The 13,669-nt window shown below is 41.8% G+C and overlaps 1 protein-coding gene across 4 annotated transcripts in view; it reads right to left on the bottom strand.

Moving 5' to 3' along the window:
* LOC138617436 (receptor-type tyrosine-protein phosphatase mu-like) overlaps positions 1 to 13,669 on the bottom strand; it is a 160,025-nt gene that overhangs the window by 73,213 nt on the left and 73,143 nt on the right. For all 4 annotated transcript variants that reach the window (XM_069692471.1, XM_069692473.1, XM_069692472.1 and 1 more), the window contains exons 8-9: positions 5,923 to 6,231; positions 3,659 to 3,768 (exon numbers count right to left, since the gene is read on the bottom strand). In XM_069692471.1, coding sequence (XP_069548572.1) covers positions 3,659 to 3,768; positions 5,923 to 6,231 — 419 coding nt within the window. The remainder of the gene's footprint in view (positions 1 to 3,658; positions 3,769 to 5,922; positions 6,232 to 13,669) is intronic.

Genomic DNA, 13,669 nt, shown 5'->3' with positions numbered 1-13,669 from the left:
GCACTACTCTGCTAGGCTAAAATGCCATGAGGCAGTTTTGAAAGCCTTGCTGCTGTGAGTTAACACCTGCGTGCCTCTGGGTTACCATCCTATTTAGATATGCAGTACCGGTACAAACGTATACAATCATTTCAAGTCTGGCATTTTGAGCTAGAACCAGAATTAGTAGAAATAGTTGCAAAAAACAAATAGATAAACGTGCAGGAGTAGAGATAAGATACAAATTGATGTTAATTGAGTTCCACTGATGTAACACATACAAAAAATGGTTTGTACGCGTAAAACAAAACAACTGATTGCTCTGTGGAATTTGGCTTTAGTCCTAACGCCACTGTTTCGAGCAATCTTTCGAGCTTCTGACTTCATGTCAGAAAGGTTTTAACAGTTATTACCAAATGTAGTGAGGTACAAAAGGACTACGAGTGGAGCTGTCTCATTACAGGGGTTGGATTCGACTGTAAAAAGCAGAGGTACACGACTTTAAGCCTAAGCTGATCCAAGCTTGTGGTTTTCAAGGAGAGAGAGGAAATACACTTAATATATTCCTTCTCCATTAATAAACACGGGGAGCTCTGGAGGGAAGCATTAAGGTGAGTGTTTTTGCTAATATCCATTTTGAATAACTGTAAAGCCCCACTTTAAGAAAATACCTCTGCTTGTAAAGGAAAAAAAAACTCCATTATAATTCCAATTAAGGAACACAAAGGGAGTTTGGAGAGCTGCATAATTTGTGTCCATCAAGTTCTGAAATGCTTGGAGGCCTTCTCATTTAGTCTTTGTCTGTAAAATGAGTCTGTGATGCCAAATCCTATATCATAACATTTCAGGGACAGGAATTTGAAATGACTTGTCAACACTGGGCACATGGACAGGTTTTTACCACTATAATGGAACTGATGGGAAAAATATTCGAGCAAATTAATTCGGGCTGATTTGACCTGATATATTAAGCTTTTTAATTCACAATGGTTAACATTTTTTTTTATCTGAAGGAAGCAAATGTCAAATTTTGATGCATTCATAAAATATAAATGACTGTATTATCTCCAGCACCTTTATTTGTGAAATTTGCAGAGCAAAATAAGTGAAAAATAATGCATACTCTTTTCTGTCATATGACAAAATGGAAAAGAAAACCCAGCTAAACTCATCTCAACATATTTATTTGCATAAGAGTTAAAGGGAACTTAAATGGCTGCAGACTTTCCAAGAATAGTGGCTTTTACCGAATAATACTTTTGTTTTTTCTCAAAAAATACACTCGATTTTTATAATATTGGCTATTTCCTTAAAAAGAGGTGGGAAAACCTGCTTTTATTTACCACTGAATTGTTATGATGAACAAACTGCTACACCACAGTCAATATGTATTGGTATGTATGGCTGTAGAACTGGGAATGAATCAAAAATCGTCTGTATATCTTTCAGTACATGCTGGCTCATATCTGTCGGAAAAGTTGCCAATAAAATAGCGCTCGCAGAGCGTGGTCAAAAAGGAATGGAGCTGAAATCTCTTTGATATCAGGCCTTGTCAGATATATTTCACTTTGAGTTCTTTGATAATGTCAAATCAAAGCAAGGTCCTGACATACAAGAAGCAACTTCTGGGGAATACTGGCAGAATACATTGAGGTTTACTTTCTTACAGTAGATCGTAGTGGTGTGAGGTGGAGACACCTGCAGCAAGCTGCCGGCGTGCTACGCTTCTCTTCATCTGTCGCCCCGTTTCAAACAAGGTGACGTGAATTAATCCTCTAGAAAATGTAATTCTAGGTGAAGCTGGTAAATCTATGTTGATGCTTACTGTATATTATTGCCTGGAAAGAGCAGGATGTCAACGACATATTGCTTACCTGAACCAGGCACATTACTATGTGGTTAAAGCTTTCAAGACAGAGAGAAGTATTTGCTGCAGTTTATGAATATGATAACCTGAAGCGGTTATTTTATAAAACGCCTCAACATAACAGAGTGAACCTGACAAATGCAAACCACGCCATTTGCTCCGAATGCTTTTACCTACCCAATGAAAATTTAAACAGATAAACAACTAAAACATGTTCCTCTAAAAGTGATTAAGTGTGCGGCAAAACCTGCCGTTTTTATGGCCTTTGTTTTCATGCACGTCTTAGTGGCATACAGCCATGGAGAAGACATAACACTGCACCACAAACGCTTGAATAAACAGAGTGCTGTTATGATTCTGACTTTTCTCTGCTTTGATTAAAATGCCTCGGCCGTTGGGAGATTATTTATTTCATACTTCAGTCACCTGACGACATGGCGGTGAATAGAACACCCTATGCAGAAACCCTGTTTACATTGCTTTTTCTATTCAATCTCTTCCTCTCATGTGAGAAATAGTCCTGTCTATGAGTGCTAACCTAGTCAAAATACCAAGTGTAGAGCAAACGGTGACAAGAGGGAAAATCAACAGAGGAGAATCAATCTGTGGGAAAGGCAGGAGGATTACCTCCACCTTAAGCTGGTCAAGATCAATGTGTACATAAAGTATATTGTGAGAGTGTGTGTGTGTGTGTGTGTGTGTGTGTGTGTGTGTGTGTGTGTGCGTGTGTGTGGAGACTGTATTAATCGGGAGTCAGTGCAGCTCCTGGATGAGGCTGTGTGGAGCCTTATGTCAACAGCTGCTCAGTGCTGGATCGTGATGTGTTTCAGGTGTGTTTCAGAGATTGTATTTTCTTTAGAGGTCGTCAACTGTATGCGTTATAAAATGCCATAGCTTTCCCGTTTTATTCTGTCAGACATTTTGTCATAGTTTTGTAAAAATTGACCTTTGACTACCAAAATCGAATCAGTTCATTCTAGAGACCAAATTAGAAGAAATTCCCTCAAGCCATTCCCGAGATAACACGTTCATGAGAATGGGATGGAGGGATGGAGGGAGGGATGGAGGGAGGGAGGGAAAGAGGAAGGGAAGGAGGGAGGCGACAGACACGAGGTCACAGTGACCTTTGACTACCAAGGTCTAAACACTTCATCCTTGAGTCGAAGTGAACGCTGGTGCCAAATTTACAGAAATTCCATCAAGGCGTTCCTGAGATATCGTTCATAAGCATGGAACGGCATACAGACGGATGGAGTACGGAAATCACGCCGAAGCCTGTTATACACCCGTCAGTCCGCTGGATAATAACGTGTCAGAGTCATGTTCTGCTTTGCCAAGGTGTGAAAAGTAAGGTGCCTGAGGATAAGCACCAAATCAGGTGGTTAGATTGCAGAAAAAGATCATGGTGGAGGATAAATGTGACGCGGTCGCGATTCGGTTAGGGCTCAAAAACTACTTGGTAAGGTTCCAGAAAAAAAAACATGGTTTGGCTTGAAATAGGTCATTTTACGTAAATTACATACAAAAGAAAGTTACTTAATGTACATTACATAATTTCGTTACGCAAGTAATTTACTTGTAAAACAAATCTGCATTGACTTTTGCTTGAACACCAATCGTCCCGAGGAAACGCTGGTTCCATCCAATCACCCCCCCCCCCCCCCCTGACCAAGGCTACAGCTACCGGGGAGGCATTAAAGAAATGCACACCATTAACAATGAGGTAGAGGAGAATGAACAGCGTAATCCAGAAACTAACTCTGGTCACGACTATAACGGGTGAACATTTAGCTAACGGTGGTACTTTCGTACCTCGTACTGAGTGATGATCCCGTAGGTCTGCGCTGGTTCTCTCCACTTCAAGATGATCTTCTCCTCATAGGCACTGCCCTGAATGGACTCCAGAGGAATGGCCCCCGGCACTGTAGGAAATGACCACAGACATGTTGCTCAAAACTGGTGGCAGAGCGACAGTTTTCAAGTTACAGATACAGTTCGTTTTTAAAAATTCAACACGCTAGGATTTTATTCCATATTTATGTTGTTGGTTTTTTTTTTCCATCTAGTGACCGTAGATATTAAAATGTTGTTAATAAAAGTTTATGAAAGCAGCTTTAACCTTTTCTATCGGGATTTTTTTTCTTCCAATCCTAGCACCTTTCTCTAATGTGCATGAAACAATCAATAAAAAGCTTGTCGAGGACCCACACTAAACAAATGGCTATAAGCCAAAGCCAAACACATCTTAACAGGAGTGTGTGAGAGTGTTTAAAGTCATTGTTACACAAGACAAACACTCCGAGACGTTTTACAGCAAAACTGAACACTTGTCATACAGAAAAAAATGTGTTGCAGGCAAAGATGAACTTGTAACCCCAGGGGAATTGTGGGAATCTTAATCTTTCTGAAATGTTTACTTGTACTGAGATACTGCAAAATAAATCTGCTCCTTTAACCTCTTGTGTGAATTGCTTTCATTCTGTAAGTGACACAGAGTGATGGGGAGATATTGCGTTTTTCGAGATAAATCAAAAATAAATAAATAAATAAATACTACAGCTACACCCCGTCTGTATACTTTTTCCCATGGGATCCTACATACACGCAGAACTACATAGCAGTCAAGTAGTGAGAAGCAGTTGCCACTTTTAAGTTTCCAGCCAGAGATATCTGAGCCAGACATGACTCTCTTTTCGTCAGCTGAGCCTGTTTGTTATCTGGCGGCCGGGGTTCCTTGAGACTTCTATAGAGTTCATTTCCTGTGTCTGCTGAGGCAACACAGGAGATCTTTCATCTTTGAGGGAGGTGAAACAACTACACCATACAGAGGCTTACTGTCTGACTCCTGAGCTCTACTGAAAAATATTTGGACTTTGTTTATGACTGTTCTCTCAGGTGAGAATTATCCACCCATTCTCAATATCAAAACATCATAACTTTATTAATAAATATGAGATTTTCAGATGTCTGAGACATGTTTGTTCTCATCTAAAAATGCTCCGTTAAGTAAAATGGTAAAAAGAATAAGGCACCTTTGGATATTGACTGCAATTTTTACTGTGAGATAATAAAAGATCATTCTTTTTGGAGTTTTTCCATTAAAAGCTTATCTAAATTTGATGGCTTAGAATAAGCAACACTACCATATTACAGATTACCAATTTAATTCATTTAAACAAACAGAAAAATGTATCTTAATCTCCTAGTTAGCAGTTTACAAACACTGTTTATATCATAGTATACCACAATAAAGTAGAGTTCTAAGTAAATCTAAGATAATTTGCCAAGTATTTATTCATGTATTTGTCAACAACTAAACCACGTCCAATTAACATCCATAATTGGTTTCATTGTGATCAGATATATATTATATATCACATATGAAAATCCTTAACAAGTTAGTTTAAGAATTTGTATAAATTGGTTCAAAACTTAAGACAAATTTTAATTTGGTATGCTTACAACTACAATAGTTTAAAGGTCCCATATTATACTCATTGGAAATTCAGATTCCCATTTCTTTTTGTATTTTAAGGCAGGTCTTGGTATACATACTGTGAAAGTATTAGAACGCTCTTTCCACAGAGAAATGCATAAAGCCATCCTGAACTGTGCTGATTGGATGAGCCATTTGGATTGCAGCAAGTTTGTGATGTCACAAACTCGCACTCATGTCATGTGTCAGGCCTCAGTACGGCCTACTTTACAAACTTTATGTGGAAGACAACACCGAATGGTCATGCTATCGCAGAGCTAGTGAGCTGCAAGACTGAAGCAAACCTATGATTGGCCTGGGCTTACGTCATTTAGAAAATAGTCAGCCAATCAGAAGAAAGGGTTATTCTTATCATTGCACCTCATAGATACAGACACAAATCAACCTGTTCTTGGTAGAGCTCTGGAGAGAAGTATAGAGAGGAGATGTAAATCTCTACCGAGATAGTTTTTGGTATATGAAACAACAAAAATATATTCTAATGGCTATCAAGACTGGAAATAAAACACCTGAAAAGTGCAAAACATGGGACCTTTAATATTGCTTATATCTACAGCAACAACAGTGCAGTGTCACTTACCATCCTCATCAGTCTGAACCTCCAGCTCGGTGCTCTCCTTGACACCCTCCAGGTTGTGCAGCACCAGCTTGACACTGAGGTTGGTGAAGGGCGTCAAGTTGTGGATGGTGTGCTGAGGGTCGCGGCTCTGCGTGTCATAACACACCTCCTCTCGGGTCTCCTCCTTGCCAGCCACTCTGGAGCGGTACTGGACGGTGAGGTTGTAGCTGTGGCAGCGGGTCACGTTGTAGCCCAGCGGCTCCCAGCGTATCGTCACCTGCTTGGACTGGATGTCCACCACCTCCAGTCGTCGCGGGCCGTGCATGGGCTCTGTCGAAATGGGCAGAGAGAGGAGGTGTCAGCATACATCAAGATAATCAATTAGGCCATATGAAATGGCGGGTAGTGAGAGATAGTTTCAGTAAAATCAAGGAAATTACTGAGGTCTATGCCAGGGCACAGAGAAGAATGTTATTTTGGGTCGAAGAACATCTAGTACCGGATTTTTCATAACACTCGAGACCCAGTCAGTACTTTTCTTCATAGTGAAATACTATTTCTTCTGTTTGTAGTTCATATTTCCTGAAAATATTTTAAAATTTCAAAGCCACAGCCTGATACTGGGGCGTTTCCAAATCCAATCACCGTTGTTAACTTGGTCTCACAGCAGCTGCACACACCAAGCCACCACGGGTCTGTTGGTGGGAACCCTCAGCGGGAGGTGTATCATCCCTTCAGAGCGTTCCTCTGCTCCCTCTGCCTTGTCCTCTGCCTTTTTCCACTCCCTTTTTCCATCTCGCCCAGTGGCGGTCAGCTATTAGCGCCACACTGATACAGAGTCAGCCGGCCTGTCAATCCAGGCAGGACACAACCCCCACTGCCATCCTATCACCTCTAATCACATACACTGTGTCTCGCTTTGCCTTTTCTCTTCGACTTTCTCCATTTTCTCTCTTTCTCCCTCTATCTCTTCTTTTTTTCCCTCCAGTCGCCTTCTCTATTTCCCGTTTTCTGTCCATCTCTTTTTCTGTGACTCCCCCTTTTCTATTTCTCTCCCTCTCTTTCTCCTCATTCTGCCTTTCCCCATCTATTTCCCCCCCCCCCTCTTGCTCTCTCTCTCTCTCTCTCTCTCTCTCTCTCTCTCTCTCTCTCTCTCCTTTCCTACGGGAGGAAAGCAACCCAAGCACAAGGTAATGGGATCAATTTCCATTCCAGGTTAAATTCGCAGTCCATTTCTCTGGAACTTAACACTTTACCACCTATTAGGAAGAGCCAGGGCTCAATTTCCCCGTTCCCCAGGAGACACAGTCCAGCAATTCAGAAGCAGCCATGGCAGCCATGTTTAACATTCTGAAGGTGCATTGGGGGGGGGGGGGAGACTGGACTGGAGCGCCAGCATGCTGTGCATTTCTACAGGATGCGCAAAGGACATAACAAACAAGCAGCAATCTGCAAACAACATCTCAGAATATGACTCCTCTACACGTTTCTTCTTGTGAAGTACCTGGATACCGACTGGCATAATGTCCAGCTGATCTTTTTTTTTCTTCTCAAATCGAAAATCCTTCCAAATGAATTTACAGGAATATGAGATTAGGTTTTATGTAGTGCGAGAGAAAATCTACAAGACACAATGAATCGTTTCAGAAAATTAGGTCATGACATATGATATGATAGAAGCTTGTACGAGTGAGAAAGGATGGTGCAAAAAGACAAAGAGCTCCTCGGCAAATGAAAGATTGAACACTTGTAGATCTCACAAGGTGAAACAACGGATGTGAGCTCTCCTGCACTTCCAGAGCGCAGATGAAATAGCATTAGAAGTGCCCGAAGGAGGCAGAGGAAGAAGCTGTTGATGACATATTGGGGAAGGGATCTCAGCACAGCATACAAAAAGAGCTACACATGATAAAGTAATGTCTGGAAAATGGAAGAAAACTCCACTTCTAAAATGAAAACAATGGCAATTAGCTTATGTTCGAGGTTTTATCTCTGTAGGTCCACAAAAGAATTGACTGATCATGTAAGTCTATTAGCTTTAATCACAATTAAAAGAATAACCCAAGAAAATATGATGCAGTGTATAAAAGTTATTAATATTCTTTGAGAAACATTCCTGCAATGCTGTGCTGGAGTGCGCCTTTGAATTTAAAAAGGTCACCATTGAAAAAGGGTCTCTTAGCAGGACTGACCTCCAGTGATGAATGTAATGTTAACATTTGAAAGAAATGTTAAATCTTTGGCAGAGAGTGTGTTACAAGACATCTGCCTTGAAAAAGAAATCAGCTGTGGAGTGAAATATTCATAATAAAAACTCTAACAGCCAATAAGTGAACCGGCTCAACACTGCTAACAAACAATGTGGATAAAAGTCATTATTTAAAAGCCGGTTTGTCATTGTAAACAAATGTAAACACACCTAAAAAAAAAAAGAATTTAACACATTAGTGGTAAGAATTGGCAAAGGAAAAAACTGGCTTCCTCAAATCAATGTTGGGAGAGCCATCCAGAAAATAGAAGTTTAAACCCTTTTATTTGCGGAACTATCTGTTGGCCGCACTCAGTAGGCAACGGTTACACTAAAAGCACAGAGAATTGCAGGGTGGCCAGGCACAGAAATCAAATTAAACCAGATGCTCTCAAAGTGACAAATGCACCAAAGTGTGAATCTCAAGCAGACGTGCACGAGGGGCTGAGAGCGAGTCTCATTTCTGGAGCGTTCAAGGAGAATGTCACACTCCCATCTTTGTGGAACATCATAGATAATGTCCGCTGCACCCTAATTCTGGCCAATGGAAAGATGCCAGAACGGGAAGCAATTGTGGAAAATATAATCGTGTGGAGAAATAGCACGTGGAGTAAAGAAGGAGAAAAATGGAAAAAGGGGAAGCAATTATCCATTTGTAGATACATTCACATTTGTCTTTTTTTGTTGGCGGGGGAGATGTTTTCTTTTTTATCCTGAATACACATGTAGTTGTGAAGGTGCATAGAGAAATACAGGCCATTTAGCAAGTAGCTCTTCTGATTATTCTACAGCCCTCTGCCTGCAGTTTTGTAGAGAAAAGGCTAATTGTTTGTTGCCCCCCCCCCTTTGGCTCCCTGTAGTGCAAATGCCAGCTGTCTGAGGGAGGCAATAAAAATGTGAGGATCTGTGGCGGACGTCCAATCACAACTTGTAACCAGTGACTCAGGATGACATCATCTGTTTTGCACGAACAACAAGGTGCCTCGTCCCTTTTAGAGCGCGGCCGTGTAATCAGAATCAGCTTTATTGGCCAGGTATGTTTACAAGTACAAGGAATTTGAAATTTGTAACTCGCCCTCTCGATGTACAAACGCAAAAACAGACATGAATGGGCATATACATACACTGTATGCACCTAAACAATGGTGCAACTGCACCTGGCGCAAATGGTGATGATGCAAATGAGTGTCGTGCAAATGGTACAGTGTTATTGCTGACTCTGGATGTGTACAAGTCCTGAACGGAGGGCAGGTTGGCACCAACGATTTTCTCTGCAGTCCTGACTGTCCGTTGTAGTCTGCTCCTGTCTTGTTTGATGGCCGATCCAAACCAGACGCTGATGGAAGTGCAATAGGCCCATCGGCCCATGAATGACAACTGATGAGATGAGCCTATTACCCCAGTCTGCTGCGACTGCTATTTTACTTTTATTGACCGAGCAGTAAGAGGCTCAGTATCAAAATCACGAGCAAAAAAAAAAAAAAAAAAAAAACACAGCAAGGAATAACAGGGCCATCTCAGGAAATCCATAAAAAAAAAATTTTTGTAACAGTTCTCTCAAGCTATCACAGGCTGAGGGCGACAGTGGGGTGAAAGTACTGAAAATATGACTCTAATATCTCTCCAGTATGGCACATATTTCTAGTGGAATAGAGTTGTAATAATGGTGATGAAAGCATCCCTCGGAGCAGGAAATTACCGAGGTCTATCTTATGCCAGGGCACACCGAACGAGCTCCAGTGAGAGCCAGATTGGTATTCCAAGCGGTGGACAAATTATCACCTGCCCCACACTTGACGGTGTAATTGAATAATTTGAATTTGACATTTACATAGGACTATTAGTGATTTTTTTTTTTTTGTCATTACAGTGTGACATTTAAATAATGTTTTTAGAAATTATCAGCACATTATTGCCTCTCGCTAATTTGAACGGGCCCCCGCGTACATGTGACTGCAGCTGAGGCGATAACGTGATTTCACCAAAACATGATACAAAAACAACAAATATCCGCATGTCGCAACTGCCTGTCCTAGAGGGGGCCTCAAATGGTGCACTTAGCCCCCGGGTAGAGCAAGACATTAGTCCTGGATGAAAGGAAACAAATTGGGCATGTCTGGAGCACAGCCACTTTACTGCGAGACAAGTGTGTGTGTGTGTGTGTGTGTGTGTGTGTGTGTGTGTGTGTGTGTGTGTGTGTGTGTGTGTGTGTGTGTGTGTGTGTGTGTGTGTGTGAGGAGGGGGTGGTGGGGAGGCAATGTGTGTTTTCTGGTGTGTTTACGGTCTTACGGGAGTACAAAAAAAGACTTTCCATACACGTGCACAGTGGCACACGTCTGGTTTCTCAGCATCTTTTTTTCTGGCGATATGTACAAAAGAACGATTTACTTATCAGATCTTCCCTCAGGCTCCGCGGCGAACGGAGTCATTCGGAAAGCCGAGATCTTTATCAGATCCGCATCGATTAAGAGCACAGAAATGCCTGGTGCTGGCATAGACTTCCATCTCCCTGCTCAGCAAACAGACCCAGGAAGGATGGGTGGGAGGGGTCGGGGGAGGTGCGGGTGTGCAGTGAGGAGAAAAGACTACTTCCCCCAATGATTAGAAAACCTCCTGCAAAGTCAATGTAGCTCCTGAAGCCTGGTCGCTATCTCATCGGGATGAAAGGACGCTCAGATTGTAGGAGCGCTCGTTGTCTGCAGATGAAATGACTCGGCTTGATCGTAAGACGCTCGGATTTCCCGCCACACAATGTCACGCGCTCAGGCGCCGAAGACGGCACCAAAACAACACGGCGACGGCGAAGATTAAACCCTGGTTGGAAGGATGTTGTCATGTAAAACACTCCATTCTCTGCCTGTTTTTTTCCCCCGCTGTCACTTATCTTCTCTCCATTGCTGTGTGTGTTATTCACTCCGTTGTGTTTGAGCATGGGCGGGCAGGGAGCACCGCACATTTGTTTGCCTCTTTTTATTACATCTCAGCAACAGCACTGCGACCATTGAGGTAATGACATGGGTTTTACACTTAGGAAATCATTTTCATATCCCACAGAAGCGAGCCCGTAATGATAGCTTTTGATAACCGACAATCAAAGCTCCATCACCCTCCTAGAGTGCTCCTCTGTGCAATCCTCTGGAGGAAGCGAAAGAGTGGCGGGGTTAAGAGGGGGAGATGGAGGGAGTCAACGTGTCGGTGGATGGGTGGGTGACTGGAGAAAGAAAGCCAAGACGGAGGAGGGAGGAGTGTGGAAATGCCAAGGTTTTCCGTTGCCATCAAATGCAACAAGTCAAACGAGGCCTTGGGGTTGACGCGTATACGCATGTTATAATTGATAGCACTTTAAAGGCACTGTACATGGACCTCTTTGTGTTCCAACATTACCCTCTACACCCATTACAAAGTCAGAGACAAATGCTCATGCTCAGAGCACACGCGCACACACACACACTTCGCCCATACACCTTGGAGGCGTGGATAATCACAAGGATTTATTGAATGGTGGTGGTCGCTCCTCAGTCTATCAAGTCCTTCTTTATAGGCCCGGTGATAAATGAGACTGCCATGATGGGTGAGGATGAGGGGCCCCACAATGCTCTGGATCAAATTGAAACCACCGAATGAGCCCCGGCGCCGGACCGGGCCGGGCTGCCACCTTGTCTGATGAAACCCCTGAAGCTGTAGGGGTGGAGATCAATGAGCGGACGGCTTCCTTCTCACAGCACCGAATATAAAGGGAGTGAAAGTACTCCACCAGCGCCGATGATGAATGACAAGATTCAAGACTGTCAAGTCATTCGAAGTCAGTGCTTTTCTTTGTTCGTATACGACTATGCTACTGTATGCTGCAACTGTCTGAAGAAAGAAAGCAAGGAAAAAAATCTGTCTGTGTGCTCATTATTTTTGTGAGGAATTGTAAGGCTAAACCTAAACCCTACAATATTTAAGATTCTGGTTCTGCTTGATTGATGACATGTTGTCCAACCAGAACAGAAAGCTTTTTCATATCCATTCTTCACCGTCTGAAACCCAGAGGATGATGAAGTTGCAATAATCATGTGACTTTGGTGCATATTTGCTAACCTTCTTTCCTGGAAGGCATTCACAGTGTCGCACTTGGTTTTTCATATCAAAAGAACCAGAAATAATTGAGTAAACAATAATAAAAAAAAAAAAAGAGCTCGAGAGAGAGAGAGAAGTTCAAAGCTCCTTTAACACCTCCGCACAACGACGCCAGTTTTTACGGTTTCCAAAGCTATTCAACCATCTGACAAACACTTCTGAAGAGTTTATCCTTGTAAAAATGATTTTTGCTATTTCTGCGTTGACCCATTTTTTAGAATTCCTTAAGGTTAACTTTTTTGGAAAATCTAAACTATACTAATAAAACATCATGCTGTATTAGCTGACAACAGATGTACAGAAAAACAATCGACAAGATAATTTTTTGGGTAAATTAATCAGTTTTAAATGTACACTAATAATCAATGGAGATAGGGAAAATGTTTTACTAGAAAGAGAATGCATCTACCGGTATATACATGTATAATGTCTATTTGCATGGAATCATAAATTTCATGAATTAATAATGGTTACTTACTGCCATCATGCTTTGCAACATAATGAACAGGGCAGTAGTTTAAAGCCCACTATAGCTAAAAGGGTCTCTACAGTCTATTCATCATGACAGTAGCATTTAGCCAGGTGGAGATGAACGAGTACAGTTGTGAAGCACTTAATGTGATAACGCTAAAGACATTTCGACAAGACGCAAATAAACTTGTTCCACTTTGCTTCAGCTATTCAGCACCTACAGCTCATAAAAACTTCTACTCTTGATTGAAGGAGGAAGACTTCTATTTGACGAATGGAAACGGAAGATATATATACATATAGATAGATAGATAGATAGATAGATAGATAGATAGATAGATAGATAGATAGATAGATAGATAGATAGATAGATAGATAGATAGATAGATAGATAGATAGATAGATAGATAGATAGATAGATAGATATAGATAAAGATATAATATAACATAATATAATACAATGGTAGAAAATTTCAATATATAGCCCCTTTCTGATTTCGAAAGATTTAGAGGATTAAAAGAACAAAACTAGCAAGTGCGCCTCGGGGGCAGAAGGTGAAGGAAGTCCAGCGACCAGATGAAAACAAATGGACAGACAGTTGATGGAAGAGCTGAGACAGCGGAGGAGGAACTGGTTAAATCAATCTTTCATTTTGTTTCCACCAATATGCTGTGCAGTGATTGGGGTCAGAGTGACAGGTGGAATGACCCCCCCCCCTCCTCCTCCTCCTCCGTCTGTCTGGCTTAACATGCCCACACATCCATCTTTACTCTCAGGCCAGGCTTTGTCTTCCGTGTTCAGGTTCCTGGGGAAAATAGCGGTGGTTAAGACTTACAAATGGGACTAAACACAAGCCCTCATTTACCGACACAGTCTCTACAGGAGCAGTGGGAGGCTACCGAGGTGATTCTTCAACTTCAACACTT

This window comes from Brachyistius frenatus, unplaced genomic scaffold (genome assembly GCF_029030835.1).
Source record: "Brachyistius frenatus isolate BFR_SWC_R1_liver_20210118 unplaced genomic scaffold, ASM2903083v1 Contig_12, whole genome shotgun sequence".
In the NCBI taxonomy this organism is placed as follows: domain Eukaryota; kingdom Metazoa; phylum Chordata; class Actinopteri; family Embiotocidae; genus Brachyistius; species Brachyistius frenatus.
The sequence above is the reverse complement of the archived record's forward strand: the minus strand, read 5'-3'. Positions and strand labels throughout refer to the sequence as shown.